This window comes from Oncorhynchus nerka, linkage group LG22, assembly GCF_034236695.1.
Source record: "Oncorhynchus nerka isolate Pitt River linkage group LG22, Oner_Uvic_2.0, whole genome shotgun sequence".
Taxonomy (NCBI): domain Eukaryota; kingdom Metazoa; phylum Chordata; class Actinopteri; order Salmoniformes; family Salmonidae; genus Oncorhynchus; species Oncorhynchus nerka.
Window position 1 is genome coordinate 33,891,979 of NC_088417.1, and position 20,700 is coordinate 33,912,678.

General features: G+C 40.5%; 1 protein-coding gene across 1 annotated transcript in view; it reads right to left on the reverse strand.

Annotated features, from left to right (window-relative positions):
* The window catches only part of LOC115105116 (cadherin-12-like), a 198,730-nt gene that overhangs the window by 22,620 nt on the left and 155,410 nt on the right, over positions 1-20,700 (reverse strand). The window contains exons 7-8 of the mRNA XM_029626751.2: positions 14,660-14,913; positions 5,304-5,440 (exon numbers count right to left, since the gene is read on the reverse strand). Of these exons, the coding sequence (XP_029482611.1) occupies positions 5,304-5,440; positions 14,660-14,913 (391 nt within the window). The remainder of the gene's footprint in view (positions 1-5,303; positions 5,441-14,659; positions 14,914-20,700) is intronic.

Sequence of the window (20,700 nt, forward strand, 5' to 3'; positions counted from 1 at the left end):
TTTCAACCTAGACTTTGGAATGGTCAACAGTGCCCTGCATCCTGGCTCGTGGGGAGATACAAGATCTGAGATATAGGATGGGGCTAAACCAAGCCGAGCCTTAAATATTAATCAAATGTCAAATCTATTCTAAAAGGGGACGGGTAGTAGGTGTAGATAAGCAAAAATAGGTGTGATATGGTTACATTTTCTGGTGCCTGTTATAAGCTTTAGCATTTTGAACTAACTTTAGATGATTGAGAGATTTCTGACTGAGACATGTTTACAAAGAGTTACAGAAATCTAGGCGTGAGGAAATAAAAGCATGTATAACATCAGGATTTTAACCCTTGATATCTAGATAGTACAATTATCTACCATTCCCTATTGTATAATATCACTGACATGATTCAACTTTTTTTTCTTCTCGAAGTCCCAGTTGTCTTGAAAGCACCATAAATCTAGAGAATTCCAGACTTTGATGACAAAGTTTAATGACAAAATTTGCACAACAAGGTGAGTCCAAAAATGACTTGTATGCTGCTGCATAAATGATGCAATATGCCAGGGAGATATGTGTACTGTAGCTAAGAAAGTAATACTATGTGTATGTTGTGTAGTAAGCTGTTAGTAGCCCATGTGCCTCACCCTAATAATTTGGTCTATTTTCACCTCTTAATTTTGCCTACTGTTCTGACTTGGTGGTGCACATGTAGCCTATAACCTGTTTTCGAGAAATATAATCATAAAATATTGTAAGAGCTTTCATTGTCTGCTTATATACCCCCTTTATTTATCCAACGGTTCTGACTTGGTGTACAAGGAGAACAATCTAAGAACGGCCCATATTCTGAATTCTGTCGCTGTACATTTCAAAAGTGCTGAACAAATAGTTATTTTGACTACGTCCATTCTAGCTCGCTCATTAATGTCTTAATTGAAATTACTGATGGCCTCTTATTCGCTTGTTGTCCCCTTATGCCATAGTTTGTACATCTCAATGTCAGCAATATCAGCTATGTAAAAGAAAAGCTGAATTAACAGTTTTTGCTGCCAGACAAGGCTCCGCTGATAGCCATGTGTAGCATTGGTAAGGTGTTGGGATTGCTGTTGGGAGTCTGCTGTTGTGACAGCTTTATGTAGGCCCTAACAGTTTGTGGGCACGGTTTGTCACCATTAAAGTGCATTTAAAACCTTTCCGCCAAACATGACATACCCAAATCTAACTGCCTGTAGCTCAGGACCTGAAGCAAGGATATGCATTTTCTTGATACCATTTCAAAGAAACACTTTGAAGTTTGATGAAATGTGAAATTAATGTAGGATAATATAGCACATGAGATCTGGTAAAAGATAATACGAAGAAAAGAACATGCTGTTCTGCTCAACAGTCCCGTTCACCCGTCCCGTTCACCGATCCATTAGAGATTAATGTATTGTTTAGTGTTTTGTTGTCTAGTGGCTTTTCTGGCATGCATCCCACAAAGATTTGCACAAAAATCGCCACTCAGCGTGAGAGTGAATATCGACCCAGTTTATGTGTTCTGATTTTTAAATATTATGTTATTTTTCTGATTGTTGTGCACAATAGAAATGAATGGGAAATAATATATTGTTCCATTTTGGAGTCACTTTTATTGTAAATTAGAATAGAATTAGTGATGGGGAAATTAAGCTTCCTGAAGAATTGAGCATTTCCAGCCAATTGTGTCGAATTTTTTAAAATTACTCTAGGATTTGATCAACACAGTGTACACTAGTGGCACCTGCTGGTCCCAAAAATGTAGAACAGACAAATTATTATAGATGACATCGCACATGTGTAGCCTTTTTGTCTTCTACCGAAACCAAACCAAAATCACGTGGTTGTTAGTCGAAATTAAGCTTCAGACGTCAGTGTTCAAGTGCTTCTGATAAAGCGAAACAAGCATCAGCACACTGCTTTGAAATAATCTGCTTAGCAATTTCAACTCACGCCTATGAGCAATGGTATCAAATCACGAAATAAATTACAGTTCCTTGCAAAAGTATTCATCCTCTTTGGCATTTTTCCTATTTTGCTGCATTACAACCTGTAATTTAAATTTAATTTAATCTGGATTTCATGTAATTGACATACACAAACTAGTCAAAATTTGTGAAATTGGTGCATATGTATTCATCCCTTTGCTATCAGGCCCCTAACTAAGATCTTGTGCAACCAATTACCTTCAGAAGTCACATAATTAGTTAAATAAATTCCACCTGTGTGCAATATAAGTGTCACATGTTCTCAGTATATATACACACCTGTTCTGAAAGGCCCCAGAGTCTGCAACACCACTAAGCAAGGCACACCACCAAGCAAGAGGCACTATGAAGACCAATGAGCTCTCCAAACAGGTCGGGGACAAAGTGGTGGAGAAGTACAGATCAGGTTATAAAAAAATATCAGAAACGTTGAACATCCCACGGAGCACCATTAAATCCATTACTAAAAAATGGAAAAATATGGCACCACAACAAACCTGCCAAGACAGGGCTGCCCACCAAAACTCACGGACCAGGCAAGGAGGGCATTAAACAGAGAGGCAACAAAGAGACCAGAGATAACCCTGAAGGAGCTGCAAAGCAGATTTGTGTATCTGTCCACTTTAAGCCGTACACTCCACAGAGCAGGGCTTTACAGAAGAGTGGCCAGAAAAAAAGCCATTGCTTAAAGAAAAATATAAGCAAACACGTTTGGTGTTCGCCAAAAGGCATGTGGGAGACTCCTCAAATATATGGAAGAAGGTACTCTGGTCAGATGAGACTAAAATGTTGCTTTTTAGCCATGAAAGAAAATGCTATGTCTGGTGCAAATCCAACACCTTCCATCACCCTGAGAACATCATCCCCACAGTGAAGCATGGTGGTGGCAGCATCATGCCGTGGAGATGTTTTTCAACGGGAAGGACTGGAAAACTGGTCAGAATTGAAGGAATGATGGATGGCGCTAAATACAGGGAAATTCTTGAGGGAAACCTGTTTCAGTCTTCCAGATATTTGGGACTGGGACGGAGGTTCACGTTCCAGCAGGACAATGACCCTAAGCATACTGCTAAAGCAACACTCGAGTGGTTTAAGGTGAAACATTTAAGTGTCTTGGAATGGCCTAGTCAAAGCTCAGACCTCAATCCAATTGAGAATATGTGGTATGACTTAAAGATTGCTCTACACCAGCGGAACCCATCCAACTTGAAGGAGCTGGAGCAGTTTTGCCTTGAAGAATGGTCAAAAACCCCAGTGGCTAGATGTGCCAAGCTTATAGAGACATACCCCAAGAGACTTGCAGCTGTAATTGCTGCAAAAGGTGGCTTTGGGGGGTGAATAGTTATGCATGCTCAAGTTCTATTTTTTTGTCTTATTTATTTTTTGTTTCACAAGAAAAAATATTTTGCATCTTCAAAGTGGTAGGCATGTTGTGTAAATCAAATGATACAAACCCCCAGAAATTCCAGGTTGTAAGGCAACAAAATAGGGGGTGAATACTTACGCAAGCCACTGTATGTTTCTGAACAGTTCTACATGAATGTGGAAGCTACCATGATTACAGATAATCATGAACGAATCATGAATAAGGATGAGTGAGCATTTTAGATCGTCATAGATATCTTTATGCTAACCTCCCCTGCTATTGGTAATGGTGAGAGGTTAGCATGTTTTGGGGGCATTATCTTTGTGCATCTCACTTACTTGGGACTTTTTGCACCCATTACTGAAATGGTTGCTCCAGTTTAGATGTTTAAGGTAGTCCCATATCTTCCCAACCCTGGCAGTGATTCTATATGCAGGTTATGGTTAGTAAAAATTCAAAAAATTAGATTTCCCCACTCTGGCTGGATTTTAATAGGAAGTACACATCATGTGACTTGCAGGTCTAAAACTTGAGTTTAATGCCCCTGTGTCAGGGTTGAACTAGACCCTCAAAATAAGGCTTTATTAAATGTGTTGTACTGTATAATTACATTTTAATGACAATATATTCACCTAGGATCTGACTTGGGGGTAGACAACAGCAAAAAATTGAAATGAATGCAACAACCATATCTTTGTCACTATCAAACCCAGTCATGGGTGGTACTGGTAACTCTAAAATATACTTGAAAGGCACCCTGTGAAAAATATAAATAAGGCTTAAAACCCAACACAGGGCTATTCAATTCCGGTTCTGGAGGGCCAAAAGAATTCTGCTTTTGGATTTTTATATGCTTCTTCAGAAACCCTAAAATGGTTCCCCTATGGCGTCGATCTCAAGAACCATATTTGGTTACAACTTGCACCTTTATTGTGTTGAGCCAAATTAAAAGTTTTAGCTTCCCTGTCCAAATAAATACGTAGGGTAGTGTAATAATATGTTACGACTATTAGCATGGTTGGCCACCCAACAGAATTATAATCCACAATGTGTGAATATAACAAAAGAGACAGACAGACAAACATCTAAAAAACATTACAATCACTGATTCACATGATGAGTATGACGGCCTGAGCCCCTTATCCAACCAACCCTCCAGCTCTCTATCCCTCCCCCTTCCATTTCTCCACTCACTCCAGAAACAGGAATTAGCATTTCACCACCACCCAACACGACCTTGAGGGGAAGTGAATAATTCTAGTTTCCAAGGCGATAAAAGCAGCTCAACTTTTAATGGCCCTTATTTCACAGTCCGTCCTAATGAGAATACAGCGTGAGTAATTTAGATTGAGCACCAGCCTGCCTCCCAGATAATGACTTTGATGGCTCTTAGCAGATTTGATGACTTGATGACGATGGATTTGCTTATTTATATGGATATTTGCTTCACTTTCCTTCATAAAAAACGATTTAGTCTGATAGAATGTCTTAAAATAACAGTGATGTAAATGAACTCTTAATTCAACACGGCAGGGCTCTCCATCATGCATTTATTTGACTTTACAGAACCTCTTTCTTTTTGTAACGTGACTGAAAACAGACAATTTCTTCATCATCGTCAATATAAGATGATTCAAACAAGAAAACTCAGATCCTAAAATGCTTTAGTCATGAAAGGAACACCATTAATTGAAGGCAGTGAAAATGTATAGAGGGTAACGAATGAAGAGTCAGACAGAGAGAGTTTAAGAGACAGTTAAGATGGGCACGCCAGAGGAGACAATGTCCTGATCAAACTCGCTCCAGAGGATCCATCATGCTTTACGGTCGCCCATAAATGACTCACACAAAATGGGATTGACTTGATTAAATCCACCTTAAATTCGTCACATAGATAACAATAGAGAAAGGCAACAGTGACACCTACATGAATGACGATCATACTTACTAAGTTTGGTGGCCACAATGGTGATATTGTGCTGGGCGATACTCTCTCTGTCCAGGAGTTCGTTAGTGGAAATCGTTCCCTCCACTGGATCAATGTCAAAGTAGCTGTCCAGGTCACTTTTCCAGTCAATGGAATACCTAATAAAAAGTTTGGTAAATTAGGTAATTTCCCACATATACAAGAGGGTAGCAAAGAATTGATTTTCCCTATGGGCAAATATAGAGAATTTGTTGTAATACAGTGGCTTGCAAAAGTATTCACCCCCTTGGCATTTTTCTATTTTGTTGCATTATAACCTGGAATTAAAATTTGTATCATTTAATTTACACAACATGCCTACCACTTTGAAGATGCACATTTTCTTTGTTAAACAAATGAGAAATAAGACAAAAAAAAACAGAGAACTTGAGCATGCATAACTATCCCTCAAAAGTGTCCCTGTATTTAGTGCCGTCCATCATTCCTTCAATGCTGACCAGTTTCCCAGTCCCTGCCAATGAAAAACATCACCACAGCATGATGCTGCTACCACCATGCTTCACTGTGGGGATGGTATTCTCGGGGTGATGAGAGGTGTTTACGCCAAACATAGCATGTTCCTTGATGGCCAAAACGCTCAATTTTAGTCTCATCTGACCTGAGTACCTTCTTCCATATGTTTGGGGAGTCTCCCACATGCTACCAAACATGTTTGCTTATTTTCTGGCCACTCTTTCGTAAAGCCCAGCTCTGTGGAGTGTACGGCTTAACGTGGTCCTATGAATAGATATTCCAATCTCCAAAGCTTTGCAGCTCCTTTGGGGTTATCTTTGGTCTCTTTGTTGCCTCTCTGATTAATGCCCTCCTTGCCTGGTCCGTGAGTTTTGCTGGGCGACCCTCTCTTGGCAAGTTTATTGTGGTGCTATATTCTTTCTATTTTTAAACAATGGATTTAATGGTGCTTTGTGGGATGTTCAAAGTTTCTGATATTTTTATATAACCTAACCCTTATCTGTACTTCTCCACAACTTTGTTTCTGACCTGTTTGGAGAGCTCCTTGGTCTTCATCGTGCCGCTTGCTTGGTGGTGCGCCTTGCTTAGTGGTGTTGCAGACTCTGGGGCCTTTCAGAAATGGTGTATATATTCTGAGATCATGTGACAGATCATGACACTTAGATTACACACAGGTGGACTTTATTTAACCAATTATTTGACTTCTGAAGATAATTGGTTGCACCAGATCTTATTAAGGAGGATTCATAGCAAGGGTGTGAATATATATGCATGCACCACTTTTCTAATTTTATTTTTTTGAATTTTTCTAAACAAGTCATTTTTAATTTTTGGGACTATTTTGTGTATGTCCATAACATTAAATCCAAATAAAAATCCATTTAAATTACAGGTTGTGATGCAACAAAATAGGGAAAACGCCAAGGGGGTGAATACTTTTGCAAGGCACTGTATAGTGACCCAGGTTTTGCATCCCAAATGGCAGCCTATTCCCAATGCAATGCACTACGTTTGACCAGAGCCATATGGGCCCTGGTCAAAAGTATTGCACTTTTTAAGTACTAGTGTGCCATTTGGGATGCAGATAATAATTATTTATTACTCATACACTAAGTGCATTTCTACAAAATGGGCTGTGGTAAGCAGCATACATCCCAATTGAATAATAGGGGCACAGGTATATTGGTTTATGCTAACAAAATTATTTTCTAAAGTAACACAAATGGACTCAAGACAAGCAGCCTTTAAAAGAAACATTGCTCTAGAAACGTTATTTAATGAGGTTTATAAGTGCAACTGAAACCAGGGACATCGTTAAGACACACAACATTATAAGACGGATGCAAGCTGCATGTTCATTAAACGTTGGTCCTATATTTTACTTTTCCTATGCTGGTAGCACAGCTCTGCAACAACTTATAATAAGGCATTTCTGCCTGAATATTCATGATATCTGCTGTGTAGACCCTGAGATTCTGTTTGCTGAGGAACAGGTCAATGGTTAAAGCCCTGTCTCTCATATTTATGAGCGAGACACAAGAACATGTTTTAGAGTCAACCATTTTCGAGACAGTGTAAAGTTCTAACCATATTCTTGGGGTTTTCTATTCAAATTCCCAGTTACCTTAGTGCTCTCTTTAACCTCTTGCTTCTACCCTCTACTTTTTTGAACATTCTGTTAAAAATCGCGCAACATTTCAGCGCCCTGCTACTCATGCCAGGAATATAGTATTTGCATATGATTAGTATGTGTGGATATAAAACACTCAGACGTTTATAAAACTGGTTAAATCACGGCTGTGGCTATAACATAACGTGCGTTTCATCGGAAAGCGCAGGAAAAACTGATCACTGAAAATGGAAAAATATATTGCTGCGCTACTTGAACCGATTGATAAACGTGAACCACAATTAATTGACTGAGGTTGCAGTACCTACAGCTTCCACACGGTGTCTAGAGTCTTGTCATTTGCCTACGAGTTGTTTCTTGGTCAAACACATGCAAGGCAGCGCATTTCTTCAGGTCTAGGACCGGATATTTTGGTTGAGTTTCTAGCCGGACATTTTTCCAGACGGACAGCTAATGATTTTTACATCGCCTCCTGATGAATTTTATCGCTTATTAACGTTTACTAATACCTAAAGTTGCATTACAAAAGTATTTCGAAATGTTTTGTGAAAGTTTATCGTCGACTTTTTGAATTTTAAAAAATGACGTTACGTTATGAAACGCTGTTTTTTTCGTTTATCACACAGTCTACATAGAACGATATCTTGGCTATATATGGACCGATTTAATCGAAAAAAAGACCCAATAGTGTTTATGGGACATCTAGGAGTGCCAACAAAGAAGATGGTCAAAGGTAATGAATGTTTTCTATTTTATTGTGCGGTTTTTGTGTAGCGCCGAATATGATAATTATTTTGTTTACGTCCCTTGCGGGTCTTTTGTGGTGTTACATGCTATCAGATAATAGCTTCTCATGCTTTAGCCGAAAAGCATTTTAAAAATCTGACTTGTTGCCTGGATTCACAACGAGTGTAGCTTTAATTCAATACCCTGCATGTGTATTTTAATGAACGTTTGAGTTTTAACTAATACTATTAGCATTTAGCGTAGCGCATTTGCATTTCCAGAGCTCTAGTTGGGACGCAAGCGTCCCGAGTAGAAGCATTAACCCTGTTTAGTTGAAGGCCTTGAAGTAGACCTGATTTAGTAAGGACCACTCAGTGTTACTTTCTTTGATGAATATTATACTACAACTCTGATTACAGGTTCAAATGTGTGAATGCTTATAAATCCATCCTTTGGGCATTACCCATATTTTTATGGTTGAATCTCAACCTGTCTCATCACTTTAGCTTTCTATTTATGAATGACCTCCCCTTTTGAATTGCTAGTTTTAAAATATCCTTTGTAATGGTTAGTATGTAAATGTACCATCCCTTCAAACTGAATTCTTATCATGTACCAACAAGTCAAATCACCAGTCTTGTATTTTATTTTAATATTTAAGTTTACAAGAAAATATATCATCATGCCCTTGTCATGACGTGGCCCTTTCTGGGTGTTTACCATGCGTAATGATTGACTGCTATTGATATAAAAGATCTTCAGATCTTTAAGAGTGGATTCGGGAGATAGCTGCTCTATATAAACTAATGCTTCCGTGGTGCCCCAGGTTATTAATGGTTTATTTGTAGCATGGTTTAATTCAATCATGTAATCTATCAAATGTTAGGTAATCAACTTGAAAATAGCATGACATCTCATTTAACCATAGTAGATTTATTACACTCTTGTCTCATTTTAAAACACATATGCAAATATTAGTCAATACAAAACACATCAACAGCTGTGTAACATCAATATACTTCATTGTGAATACCTAACATACTGTACGTTTGTAGTCAGTCATTGGAATAACTGAGTGAACAAGAGAAGCAAAACAAAAATGAATTCCACTGCCATGAACAGATGGGGAAGAATACAGTGCTTCAGTCCACTTTCTAGCACCATGGACAGCTCAACTCATAGTTTTGCACCATGGGCGTATCTAGTCCCTTTCCAGGGCTATGGACAGCACTGCATACTTTTCAGAACCATGGACAGCTCTATCCTGTTCAGTGTCATGCGCAACTCCACTAATTTCCAGCCCCTTTGACACCACACTGGCGATGGACAGCGACATACCACTGAATTTCACATATCTTTGCAGTGTTCACATCTGCTTAACTTTCTCTGTTCAACCCATTGGCATTGAAATGTGGCCTGAGCCTCAAACTAGAGTAGTTGGAAAGACAACTCCTCACCACACCTACTCTTCTACTCTTTCACATATAATGTGTAGTCTGTCACAACGAGAACTCAAAAGAGAATTCAAATTCGCCAATCATGACATTGGAACATATTTCCTTTCGATATTTCTCAGAAATATTGGCTGTGCAGAAGAAGCTTGCACATAAACTGAACATAACATTCTGAAATAATGTGAACTGTGCAGTCAAGTATTTGTGTTGAAAACGGCACAAACTTACGTTCTCCTCCACAGCACAAACTAACGTTTGCCTCCATCGAGTCAATATTAGAAGGCCATAAAGGCCTTTTATGGACAGAGTATGATGGAGAAGCCTGAAAGTTTACAGCCAAGGCGAGGGCACTGGATGCTGCACCTCTTCCTTTCAGAATATAAAAAAAGTCTAAATAAATCAAATAAAATATATTTGTGACCTCGTCATGTCAGAAAAGGTTGCACAAATGCAATCCCTCAAAGTCATCTGAACTTTAAGTTTATGTTTGGAGTAACTGTAAAATGTTCCCTCAGCTAGAGAGGCAAAACTCTAAAAGCGTGATTCGCTATGCATGGAAGGTCATTGGTACTATTGTTTTGGAGGCGAGAAAGCAAAGTCTCTTCTCTGATGGCATGAAAATGAGCAATGTCAACTGTGGAGTTGCTGAATAATTAAACACACTCAAGTCAAAGTGAAAAATCTAAACAACAGAGAGCAAAGGCTTTTTGTTCTACAAATCTCTGCCTCATCCATTCTATTGTCTTTTACAAGATTAAATATTCATATTAAAACAAATACTTTCTTGGATGCCAGGCTATCTTTTACATCTGTGTATTGTTCAACCCTTGTGTAGTACATATTGTGAAATCATCATTGTAGAACTACATTTACATTTACATTTAAGTCATTTAGCAGACGCTCTTATCCAGAGAACTAAAAAGCAATCTGTCTAAACAAAAATAACTAATAGACTCCGAGACAAATCACCCCTCATAGTTTTTAAAACAATGCACACGGTTTCTGTGCCGGAACACTCAATTGCCAATACTATGCACTGAGTATTATTTTAAATGCGCTTTGCAACGAGACCGAGAGAGAGTTTGGGGTTTTATTTTTGTTGAGTAGTTTAATCAAATTAGTATTGTTCAGCTGTAACAAAAGCCCAGGAGTCCAAGAGTGAAGATCATAGTAGTACAGCACTACCCAAGGCCCTATAGTTACTCATCCTATTTTTTAAACCATAATTAAAAGTGTAACCTTACTTGACAGGACTGGGTAACACAGCAAAAGAGGTAGAGATGGTTGGGCTTTATTGTTGTTGAATCAGTTCAGTGTAGGCCTGGAACAAAGATTTTACAGTGCTACCAAGTGTCCTATACCAGGACTCTCCAACCCTCCTTCTGGAGAACTACCGTCCTGTAGGTTTTCACTCCAACCCTAATCTAGCGCACTTGATGTTAATAATTAGCTGGTTGATAAGCTAAATCAGGTTAGTTACTCCAGAAAAATGCTGGGTTGCAGGCTTTGGGTCAATTACTTGGGTTGTTTTCTGCTGGGTTATTGACACTGGGTGCTGGATTACTGAGATATGACCCAGCAAGTCAGATCAGAAGACTGGAGGCGTAGTTTAGTAGGGGAGTGTTATTCAACAAGTTATTTTTCCCTATCCATGAGAATAAATGTCATTCCTATTCATCTATTCTATTGTATAAGTATTATAGATTAAGGTTTTTAAATGTGTTACTGTTGTGTGACTGAAGCTTACAGAAGTGTATAACTTCCCAAAAGCCTTTGTGAATCCCATCTTTGTGAAAAATTAAGGTCGTATGCCATATTATTAGTAATGGGGAACTGAAGCATTGACGTTTCCCAGACAGTTGTGTCAAAAATAGGTTCACAGCTCAAGGCTTTGATCAACACATTGTACACTATTGGCACCTGCTGGCCAAAATAATTTAGAGCAGCCAAATTACTAAAAATGTCACACGCTGTAGCATGGGCGCAGACTAGCCTTTTTGTCTTCTACTGAAACAAATGCCAAACAAATCAGGTGGTTGTTCGACAAAATGAAGCTTCAGACATCATTGATCAAGTGCTTCTGATAAAGTGATACAGGCATCGGCACACTGCTTTGAAGTAAACTGCTTAGCAATTTCAACGCATGTCTCAGTACTCCGGTATCAAACGTAACATCACTACTTATTACAATATCTAATAAATAATCAAAATATTATAGAATGTGAAAAAAATATGGAATAATTGCATTTGCAGCATGTAAACTCAGCAAAAAAAGAAACTTCCCTTTTTTCAGGACCCTGTCTTCCAAAGATAAATCGTAAAAATCGAAATAACTTCCCAGATCTTCATTGGAAAGGGTTTAAGCACTGTTTCCCATGTTTGTTTCAATGTACCATAAACAATTAATGAACATGCACCTGTGGAATGGTCGTTAAGACACTAACAGCTTACAGATGGTAGGCAATTAAGGTCACAGTTATGAAAACTTAGGACACTAAAGAGGCCTTTCGACTGACTCTGAAAAAAAACTAAAGAAATATGGCCAGGGTCCCTGCTCATCTGCATGAACGTGCCTTAGGAATGCTGCAAGGAGGCATGAGGACTGCAGATGTGGCCAGGGAAGTAAATTGCAATGTCCATACGGCTAAGACAGCGCTACAGGGAGACAGGACGGACAGCTCATCGTCCTCGCAGTGGCAGACCACGTGTAACAACACCTGCACAGGATCAGTACATCCGAACATCACACCTGCGGGACAGGTACAGGATGGCAGCAACAACTGTCCGAGTTACACCAGGAATGCACAATCCCTCCATCAGTGCTCAGACTAGGCTGAGAGAGGCTGGACTGAGGGTTTTTAGGCCTGCTGTAAGGCAGGTCCTCACCAGACATTACCGGTAAAAACATCGCCTATGGGCACAAACCCACCGTCGCTGGACCAGACAGGACTGGCAAAAAGTGCTCTTCACTGACAAGTTGCGGTTTTGTCTCACCAGGGGTGATGGTCGGATTCGCGTTTATCATCGAAAGAATGAACGTTACACCAAGGCCTGTACTCTGGAGCGGGACCGATTTGGTGGTGGAGGGTCCATCACGATCTGGGGCAGTGCGTCACAGCATCATCGGACTGAGCATGTTGTCATTGCAGGCAATCTCAACGCTGTACGTTACAGGGAAGATCTCCTCCTCCCTCATGTGGTACCCTTCCTGCAGCCTCGTCCTGACATCACCCTCCAGCATGACAATGCCACCAGTCATACTGCTTGTTCTGTGCGTGATTTTATGCAAGACAGGAATGTCAGTGTTCTGCCATGGCCAGTGAAGAGCCGGGATCTCAATCCCATTGAGCAAGTCTGTGACCTGTTGGATTGTAGGGTGAGGGCTAGGGCCATTTCCCCCAGAAATGTCCAGGTACTTGCAGGTGCCTTGGTGGAAGAGTGGGGTAACATCTCACAGCAAGAACTGGCAAATCTGGTGCAGTCCGTGAGGAGGAGATGAACTGTAGTACTTGCAGTTGGTGGCCACACCAGATACGGACTGTTACTGGGGATGGAGTAAACGCCTATGGAAAGGGTAGCTCTCCAGGGACAGGCTTGAAGAGCCCAGACCTATACTATTTTGCAATCTTTCCTTAACCTTAATAAACATTTAGAAAGGTCATGAAGTGTCAAAAATATGTTTTTCATGACAGTGGATGATATTTGAAGGAAAACAGATTAAAATATGCTGACCAGTAGGAAAAATAACTGTTGCTTCTACATTGATCAAGTTTGATCATAAAGTTACTGGTCCCCTCACTATGTCAAACACTTGGATTTATTATTAAGGGGACACGGCTAATATTTAATGCACCAATAGTGTAAATAAGTACAGCCTTCTAACCAACATTGGATAAGGCATGTTTGCAGAGGGGCATGGTTTATATAGTTAGTTAGCTACTCTACTGATGCCAACATTTGACTGTATGGTATCAGAAAATATATTTACTACTTTACCCTTTTCATCTATGGCAAAGATAGTTATCTTTCCTGTTTCATCTGTATTTGGTGTTAGCTAGTTAAGGGCTAGCTAGGTCTTCATCCAGCATGGAAGAAAAGGAGGGAAGGGTCGTTCAAAACTCTGACGCAGTTGTCAAGTCAACACATCCGTCACTGCTGCTCTGGGAGATGTATATATATACTGAACAATATGAACTCAACATGTAAAATGTTGGTCCCATGTTTCATGACCTGAAATAAAATAAATAAATAAAAGATCCAATAATTTTTCAATATACACAAAAAGCTTATTTCTCTAAAATATTGTGCACCAATTTGTCCACTTCCCTGTTAGTGAGCACTTCTACTTTGTCAAGATAATCCAGTCACTTGACAGGTGTGGCAAATCAAGAAGCTGATTGAGCAGCATGATCATTATACAGGTGCACATTGTGCTGGAACAATAAAAGGCCACTGTCTCAAGTTTTGAGGGAGCATGCAATTGGTGTGCTAACTGCCGGAATGTCCACCAAAGCTAATGACAGAGAATGTAATGTATAAACCACCCTCAATGTAGTTTTCGAAAATTTGGCAGTACGTCCAACCTCACATCCGCAGACCACGTCTAACCACGCCAGCCCAGGACCTCCACTTCCGGCTTATTTTCCACCATAATTTGCAAATATATTCATTAAAAATCCTACAATGTGATTTTCTGGATTTCTTCCCTCATTTTGTCTGTCATAGTTGAAGTGTACCTATGATGAAAATTACAGGCCTCTCTCATCTTTTTAAGTGGTAGAACTTGCACAATTAGTGGCTGACTAAATACTTTTTTGCCCCACTGTATGTATATATATATATATATATATATATATATATAAGATATCATTTCAATGTTGTTTGAGTAGCTTTGTGTATCAAAAAACACATAGGTGTTTCAAAGAGCTATCAGTCAAGGTGAGCTCATTAATATAATCTCCCCGCTCACTCAGCCTGTCTTTTCAAACTTCCTGTTAGTTAGTCATGAGAGAAAAAGTACTTTCAGAATGAGTTTTCAGGACCTTTAACTTTACCTGACAGGGCTGTTGCTAGCATCCAGATCCTGTCCGGTGACAGCTCCGATGATGTCGCCTACAGGTGAGTCCTCGTATACCTCCATCTCGTAAGAGGGCTTAGTGAACACTGGAGGCTCATCTACATCCAGGACGTTAATCTTCACTGTGGCTGTGTCCTTGAAGGCCCCGAAGCTGTGGAACCTCGGGTCCAGGTGGGCGTTTTCTGCATCTACCTTGAAGGTGTAGGCCTTCTTCGTTTCGTAGTCCAGCGGCTGAAAGACAGATAAAAACAAAGACAGTGATTAGATGTGTTGATTGTATTGACTTCAACAAGGTGAAATTGCAATAATGCATATTTAGTTTACACCCACTCAATGTGTTCCATATCCTCAATACCAGCATTGCATACACCTACACGGTCCAGAAGCATTAACTGCTCTATAAAAGCTCTCAACATATGTCAGTTTACAGGTTCAAGTGTTCTCGCTCCAATGTCTCTGACATCTCTGCCCCGGGTCAGTTAGCTAGAGCTTAGGGTTGCCTCCGTAACCATTGGTAACCACACCATGTCTGCAGCCGCGAGGTAAACATCCACTAGTGGAGACAACCATGTCCTCACGGTTGCCTGTCTCCTGGCCTCTCATGTGTGGCTGGCTGCCACTCACGTACGTGCACACATACACACATACATGCACACACGCATACATATTATACGTACACACACACTGACCTCTCATGTGTGACCTCAACGGCACTAACAGACAGACAGAGCATGGTAGGCACACCCGACTAGTCCTGTGTCACACGAAATAAGTCCCCTTATGGTGTTAACAAGTGAAAACATCTGGTAAAAGCTGAGTTAAAATGTATTTTTGAAGAGGCCGCAAGCAAGAGTGAAAAGTTGTGAATTTAACATGAGGAAAAAACATGGTGATAGTCTTGATGGCATTTGTATGCTAACATGTACAGTGCAGTGAAAAGTATTTGCCCCATTTCTGATTCTCTACTCTTGCATATTTTTGATACTGGATGTTATCAGATCTTCAACCAAAACCTAATATTTGATAAAGGGAACCTGAGTTTACAAATCCCACCCAAAAAGTATACTTATTTTATTTATTTAATTAACAAAGTTAAGCAACACCCAATTCCCCTGTTTGAAAAAGTAATTGCTCCCTTACACTCAATAACTGGTTGAGGTGTTTTTAGCTGCAATGACTGCAACCAAATGCTTCCTGTAGTTGTTGATCAGTCTCACATCGCTGTGGAGGAATTTTGACCCACTCTTACATGCAGAACTGCTTTAACTCAGCGAAATTTGTAGGTTTTCAAGCATGAACTGCTCGTTTGAAGTCCTGCCGCATCAATTGGGATCAGGTCTGGACTTTGACTAGGCCATTCCAATCTTAAAATGTGTTGCTTTTAAACTATTTTTATGTAGACTTGATTGTGTGTTTTGGATCATTGTCTTGCTGCATGACCCAACTGCGCTCCAGCTTCAGCTCACAGACGGATGGCCTGACATTCTCCTGTAGAATTCTCTGATACAGAGCAGAATTCATGGTCCATTCTATTAAGGTAAAGTCCTGAGGCAGTAAAGCATCCCCAAACCATCACACTACTACCACCATGCTTGAGAGGAGAGGTACGCAGACCTCTTTAGACATACTTTCACTGGAGACCTGGAGAGATATTACACTGAATATCCACAAACACATGCAGTACCCACTCGTGCATGCATGCATCTACAAAGGCACACACACAGGCAAGAACAAGCACACACGCATGCATGCACGTGCACACACACAAAGCATCACCACAAAGCACCTCCTCCATATCTAGTGGGGAAAACCATGCTACAAGCCAATATACAAATTCAAGGTAAATGGGTTCCTATACTCAAATATTTTAAAATATGTGGAAAGAGAACATAAATGAATTGCAGTAGCTTTCCCCAAGCCTATAAAATACCAGCTGGCACTGGTTTTATTGCTTGCACATTCCTTAGTCCTGTAACATTTTTATCAAGTCCCGTCCACAAAGTTATTTTCCAAGGTCAGCACTTTGGCTTGTAAACACTGTCATTCGGTATAGGGTGCCAAGCAGTGGATTAAAACGTCGTAACAGCAGAGACAAAATGAGAATGAGGTCAGAGTTGGAAAATGCACTCCCGGCCAGCCACAGTTTTCAGCAATACATGGTCAGAAATAGGTATACAAAAATCTGGTAACTTTCCCAAAATGTCCAGATTTTCCAGGAATCCTGGTTGGAGGATTCTGGATCCATGCTTATTCCCTCCTGATTCTGTGAATCTTCCGACTGGGAGTCATAGAAACCCAGTACATTTAGGGAAAGTTACTGTAATTTTGCAACCCTATAGGTAGTAAGAAAATGCAGCCATTTTGAACACCCTGTTCACAATATACAAACTCATACACTATGATGATTGCATGTCAAATAAATCCCATAGACTACCCATGGGTTGCGAGGGTTGGAAAGAATGTCAAGAGCTTCATCACTCTTTTAATGTGTCTGACTTCAGTGATAGCCCTGTTCTTAGATTGGCAATGTATGTATCTGCTAATGGCTTCTGCTAAAAAGCTGTGAAAAGGGAACAAAACGGGGTGAAGAGGGGTAATGAGAGGATCTAACTAATGTGTCAATGCTTGAGCAGTAATCATATCACATCTCCAAGTCTGTGTCCCACATGGCACACTAATCCCAGCTTTGTTCAAAATGAATGCACTATGTAAGGAATAAGGTGTCATTTTGGACGTACTGGGGGTCTGCTGTCAGGGAAGAGAGAAGTATGCTCTTACCTCCCTATCTAGAACATGCCCCACTTATCCATGTCCGTGGTCTGGTGTCTTATGGGTAAATACATTTCCAGCGTTCCACATTCCTGAAGTGTTTAATTATGACAGGAATGTGTGTTATTGCATGCTCACTGACAGAGAGAGGTAGGCTGCATTACAAATGCGACTCTTTTCCCGATATATAGCACTACTTTTAACCAGGTCTTAGTCAAAAGTAATGCACGATATAGGGAATAGGGTACCCTTGGAGACGCAACCACATGGTCTCCCTTCTCAACAGAGGGGAATGTGTAAAGAGGACAGACATGCAGACTTCCTCTCATGTCAGTGTTGCTGCTCTTCAACATCACAACAGAGCATGCTTTAAATTCTAGACGGGCTGGTTTAGCCCTTTGATATGTTAATGTGCACCTTCGTTGCACTGGCGGTGATACTGAATGAAGGAAACCCAAGGTTTTTCAATTGAACACTATTTATGATCCAAGGGACTTTGTTAATTTTGAATTAATCAAGGCACTGTCGTCATAATCTCTTAGGTAAAGATGTTAAGATTTCAGCAAAACTTGAAAATATGTTGTTAGTCTCTGATTTAAAAAATTATGAATTCAAAACACAATACAAGTGACAATATTTGTTATAATAGCCCTTTAAAAAACACCAGTACATACAGTATATTGTAAACTGTCAAGCGCGTTATGTTTTATCTGTATTTCTGGCTTTGACTTGGGGGCTGCTTTTGGCTTCTCCCTCTGATCTACCTCCCTGAGCGCATGAACATTTTTTATGCAGGCATTTCTCAGCCTAGCTACTCCCTGGTGCTTTATTTTGGAAACGGAAGCAGGATGATACATTTTTAATAGGTTCTCCATTTGTTTGTGTTGAGTTCAATATTACAATAACAGATCTTTCAACAACCTCTGTCCCCCTGTTACCTCTTTCCCCATTTATCCCTCCCTCCCTCCTTAACCTCCTCACCTCACCTCACCCTACCCTACCTCCCTTCCTACTTCCCTCCCTCCCTAAACTCCTTACTTCCCTTCCTCCCCCTCCCAGCCCTCTAACCAGGGTGTCCAATCTCATGCTAACACCCTGAGATAAATATAAACCTGTTTTTCTACAGAATAATTGTTGCATTATGACACTTCATCACAACAGCTAATTATCAACACAACTGTGTTGATAACACAACTGCCAGACAAACAAACAAGCCTGAAGATGAACGCAGGTGTAAAATTGAGCAATTCTTCCTGTTAAATCTTTCATAAGTGGCTGAGTCATAAATCCCATTTAGTATCATGTATGTAGTACAATGTCATTCATGAAGCATTAACTTCCTTTAGCTTCACATGACTTCAGCCTCGATGAGAGAAAATCACAGCCAAACAGGGCTGTCAACACAACATCACAACACCATTTTTAATTCCACTCGTGTGTTTTACAGTGATTTTCATAATCAACAACAACAATAATTGCAGGAAAGGCAAAGGAACAGGGTCTCTTGCTGATCCCAGATCAGTTGAGCCATTGCAGTGTGTATAATAAATGGGTCAGTGGATGAGGGCCGGTCCTATAGCCGTTTGGAGCTAGGGTGGTGTTTTTCACAGGGTCAACTCAGCCATTGACTGACTGACAGCTTGACAAATTTCACCCCATCCTGGGGGTGTCAGACTAGCATTAGCCCTCCGTCTTCTCCCATGACATCACCGGTCAATTGAGCATGGGTGAGGGGATAATTTACATCCCGGGAGAGTGCCTTGATGTTCCATTGAATTTGGTGGCCTCACACTGCTGAGATAAAGAGGCTGCTTACTTTATTGTCCTACCGTCAGTCACACTGGTCATTGTCCTTGGCTCTCTCACTGCACTTCCCTCCATACAGCTCTCTCACAGTGATGTGGTGTCGGTATGAGACTGCGTCCCTATTCCCTTAAGTGTACACTACTATTGACCATGACACATAGGGATCTCGCCAAAGTAGTGGGTTGTATTTGGAATAGGGTGCAATTTGGGACGCAGACACAGTGATGTGGTGTTGGTCTGAAAGACCTGCCAGCCAGCTAGCAGCCTAGCAGAAGTCCTGCCTAGCTGTCCACACTGCAGCGAGCTGAGCCTACAGCGGACTGGAATCAGTGCCTGTGAGAGACTCCTCACATCCCTCACATCCCTGACACACAACTCTAATCTATTACACCCCCACATGCACACCTCCTCCAGACCACCAAAGAGAAACCACCACTCCATCCTGAGTGCATTGCCCCTTGTCTTCTTAATTTCCCTTTCTCTCACTCTCTCTTTCCTTACCCTCATGCACACACTCATTAGGGCACGCGCACGCACACACACGCACACACACACACACACACACACACACACACACACACACACACACACACACACACGCACACTTTTAAGGTTTGATGAAGGTGCTATGTCTATGTTGGGCCACCTGTATCTCCTGCTGATCTGTGGCATCTTCTTTGCCTTCCTCCTCCACATCCTCCTCCATGGGTGCCTTGCACACCAAGGCCCAAAATAACTCCCCTCACCTCCTAGTGTAACATCCAGTTCAAACCACTTCTTTCAGTTCTAAGACTGTTCTCTCTGTTTCAGCATGGTATGTCAGTAAAGGTCCCTATATGCTATATATCCATCAGCTCACTTTTTCTAACAGTGATACACAGTATAGGAAGACTGAGCATTCAAATGAACAGAAACACATGTATGTTTTATTTTCATCACTTTTGGGTTTAGTTGGTTTTGTACTTTCAAGGACTTTGATCTTAAATAAATGTTGAAAAGCTTACTGGAAGCCATTGATTCTGAAGTTCCCAATGGGTGGCAATGTGACAAGCAGAAAATCCAGGCTCACACTTTTCACTTCTTCTCCACTGAAGATGGTGCTGCCGTCTTAGCACTTAGCTCTGACCATTACCTTTTTAGAGCCGAGTAGTAACTCATCAGGACCCAAGAAGTGCCAATGGTTTAGAGGCTCTCAGATAATTTAATGTTCAAAAATTCCAGTAATTACATTTCTGATAGAGAAATGAGACTGTCTGGCTTTTGCTAAATGAAGTGCTTAATTGATGACGACTGACTGGGATATAAAAGGTCCACTAGACTAGCGTAATACTGACAATGGTTCTGACTTTGAAAAGAAAAATTGGAGGCAAGTTAAAGGAATCATTTCAGTTCATTCTTCAAATTATTAAATCAATATTGCTGTTTTGCTGTTCATTGTGCTCC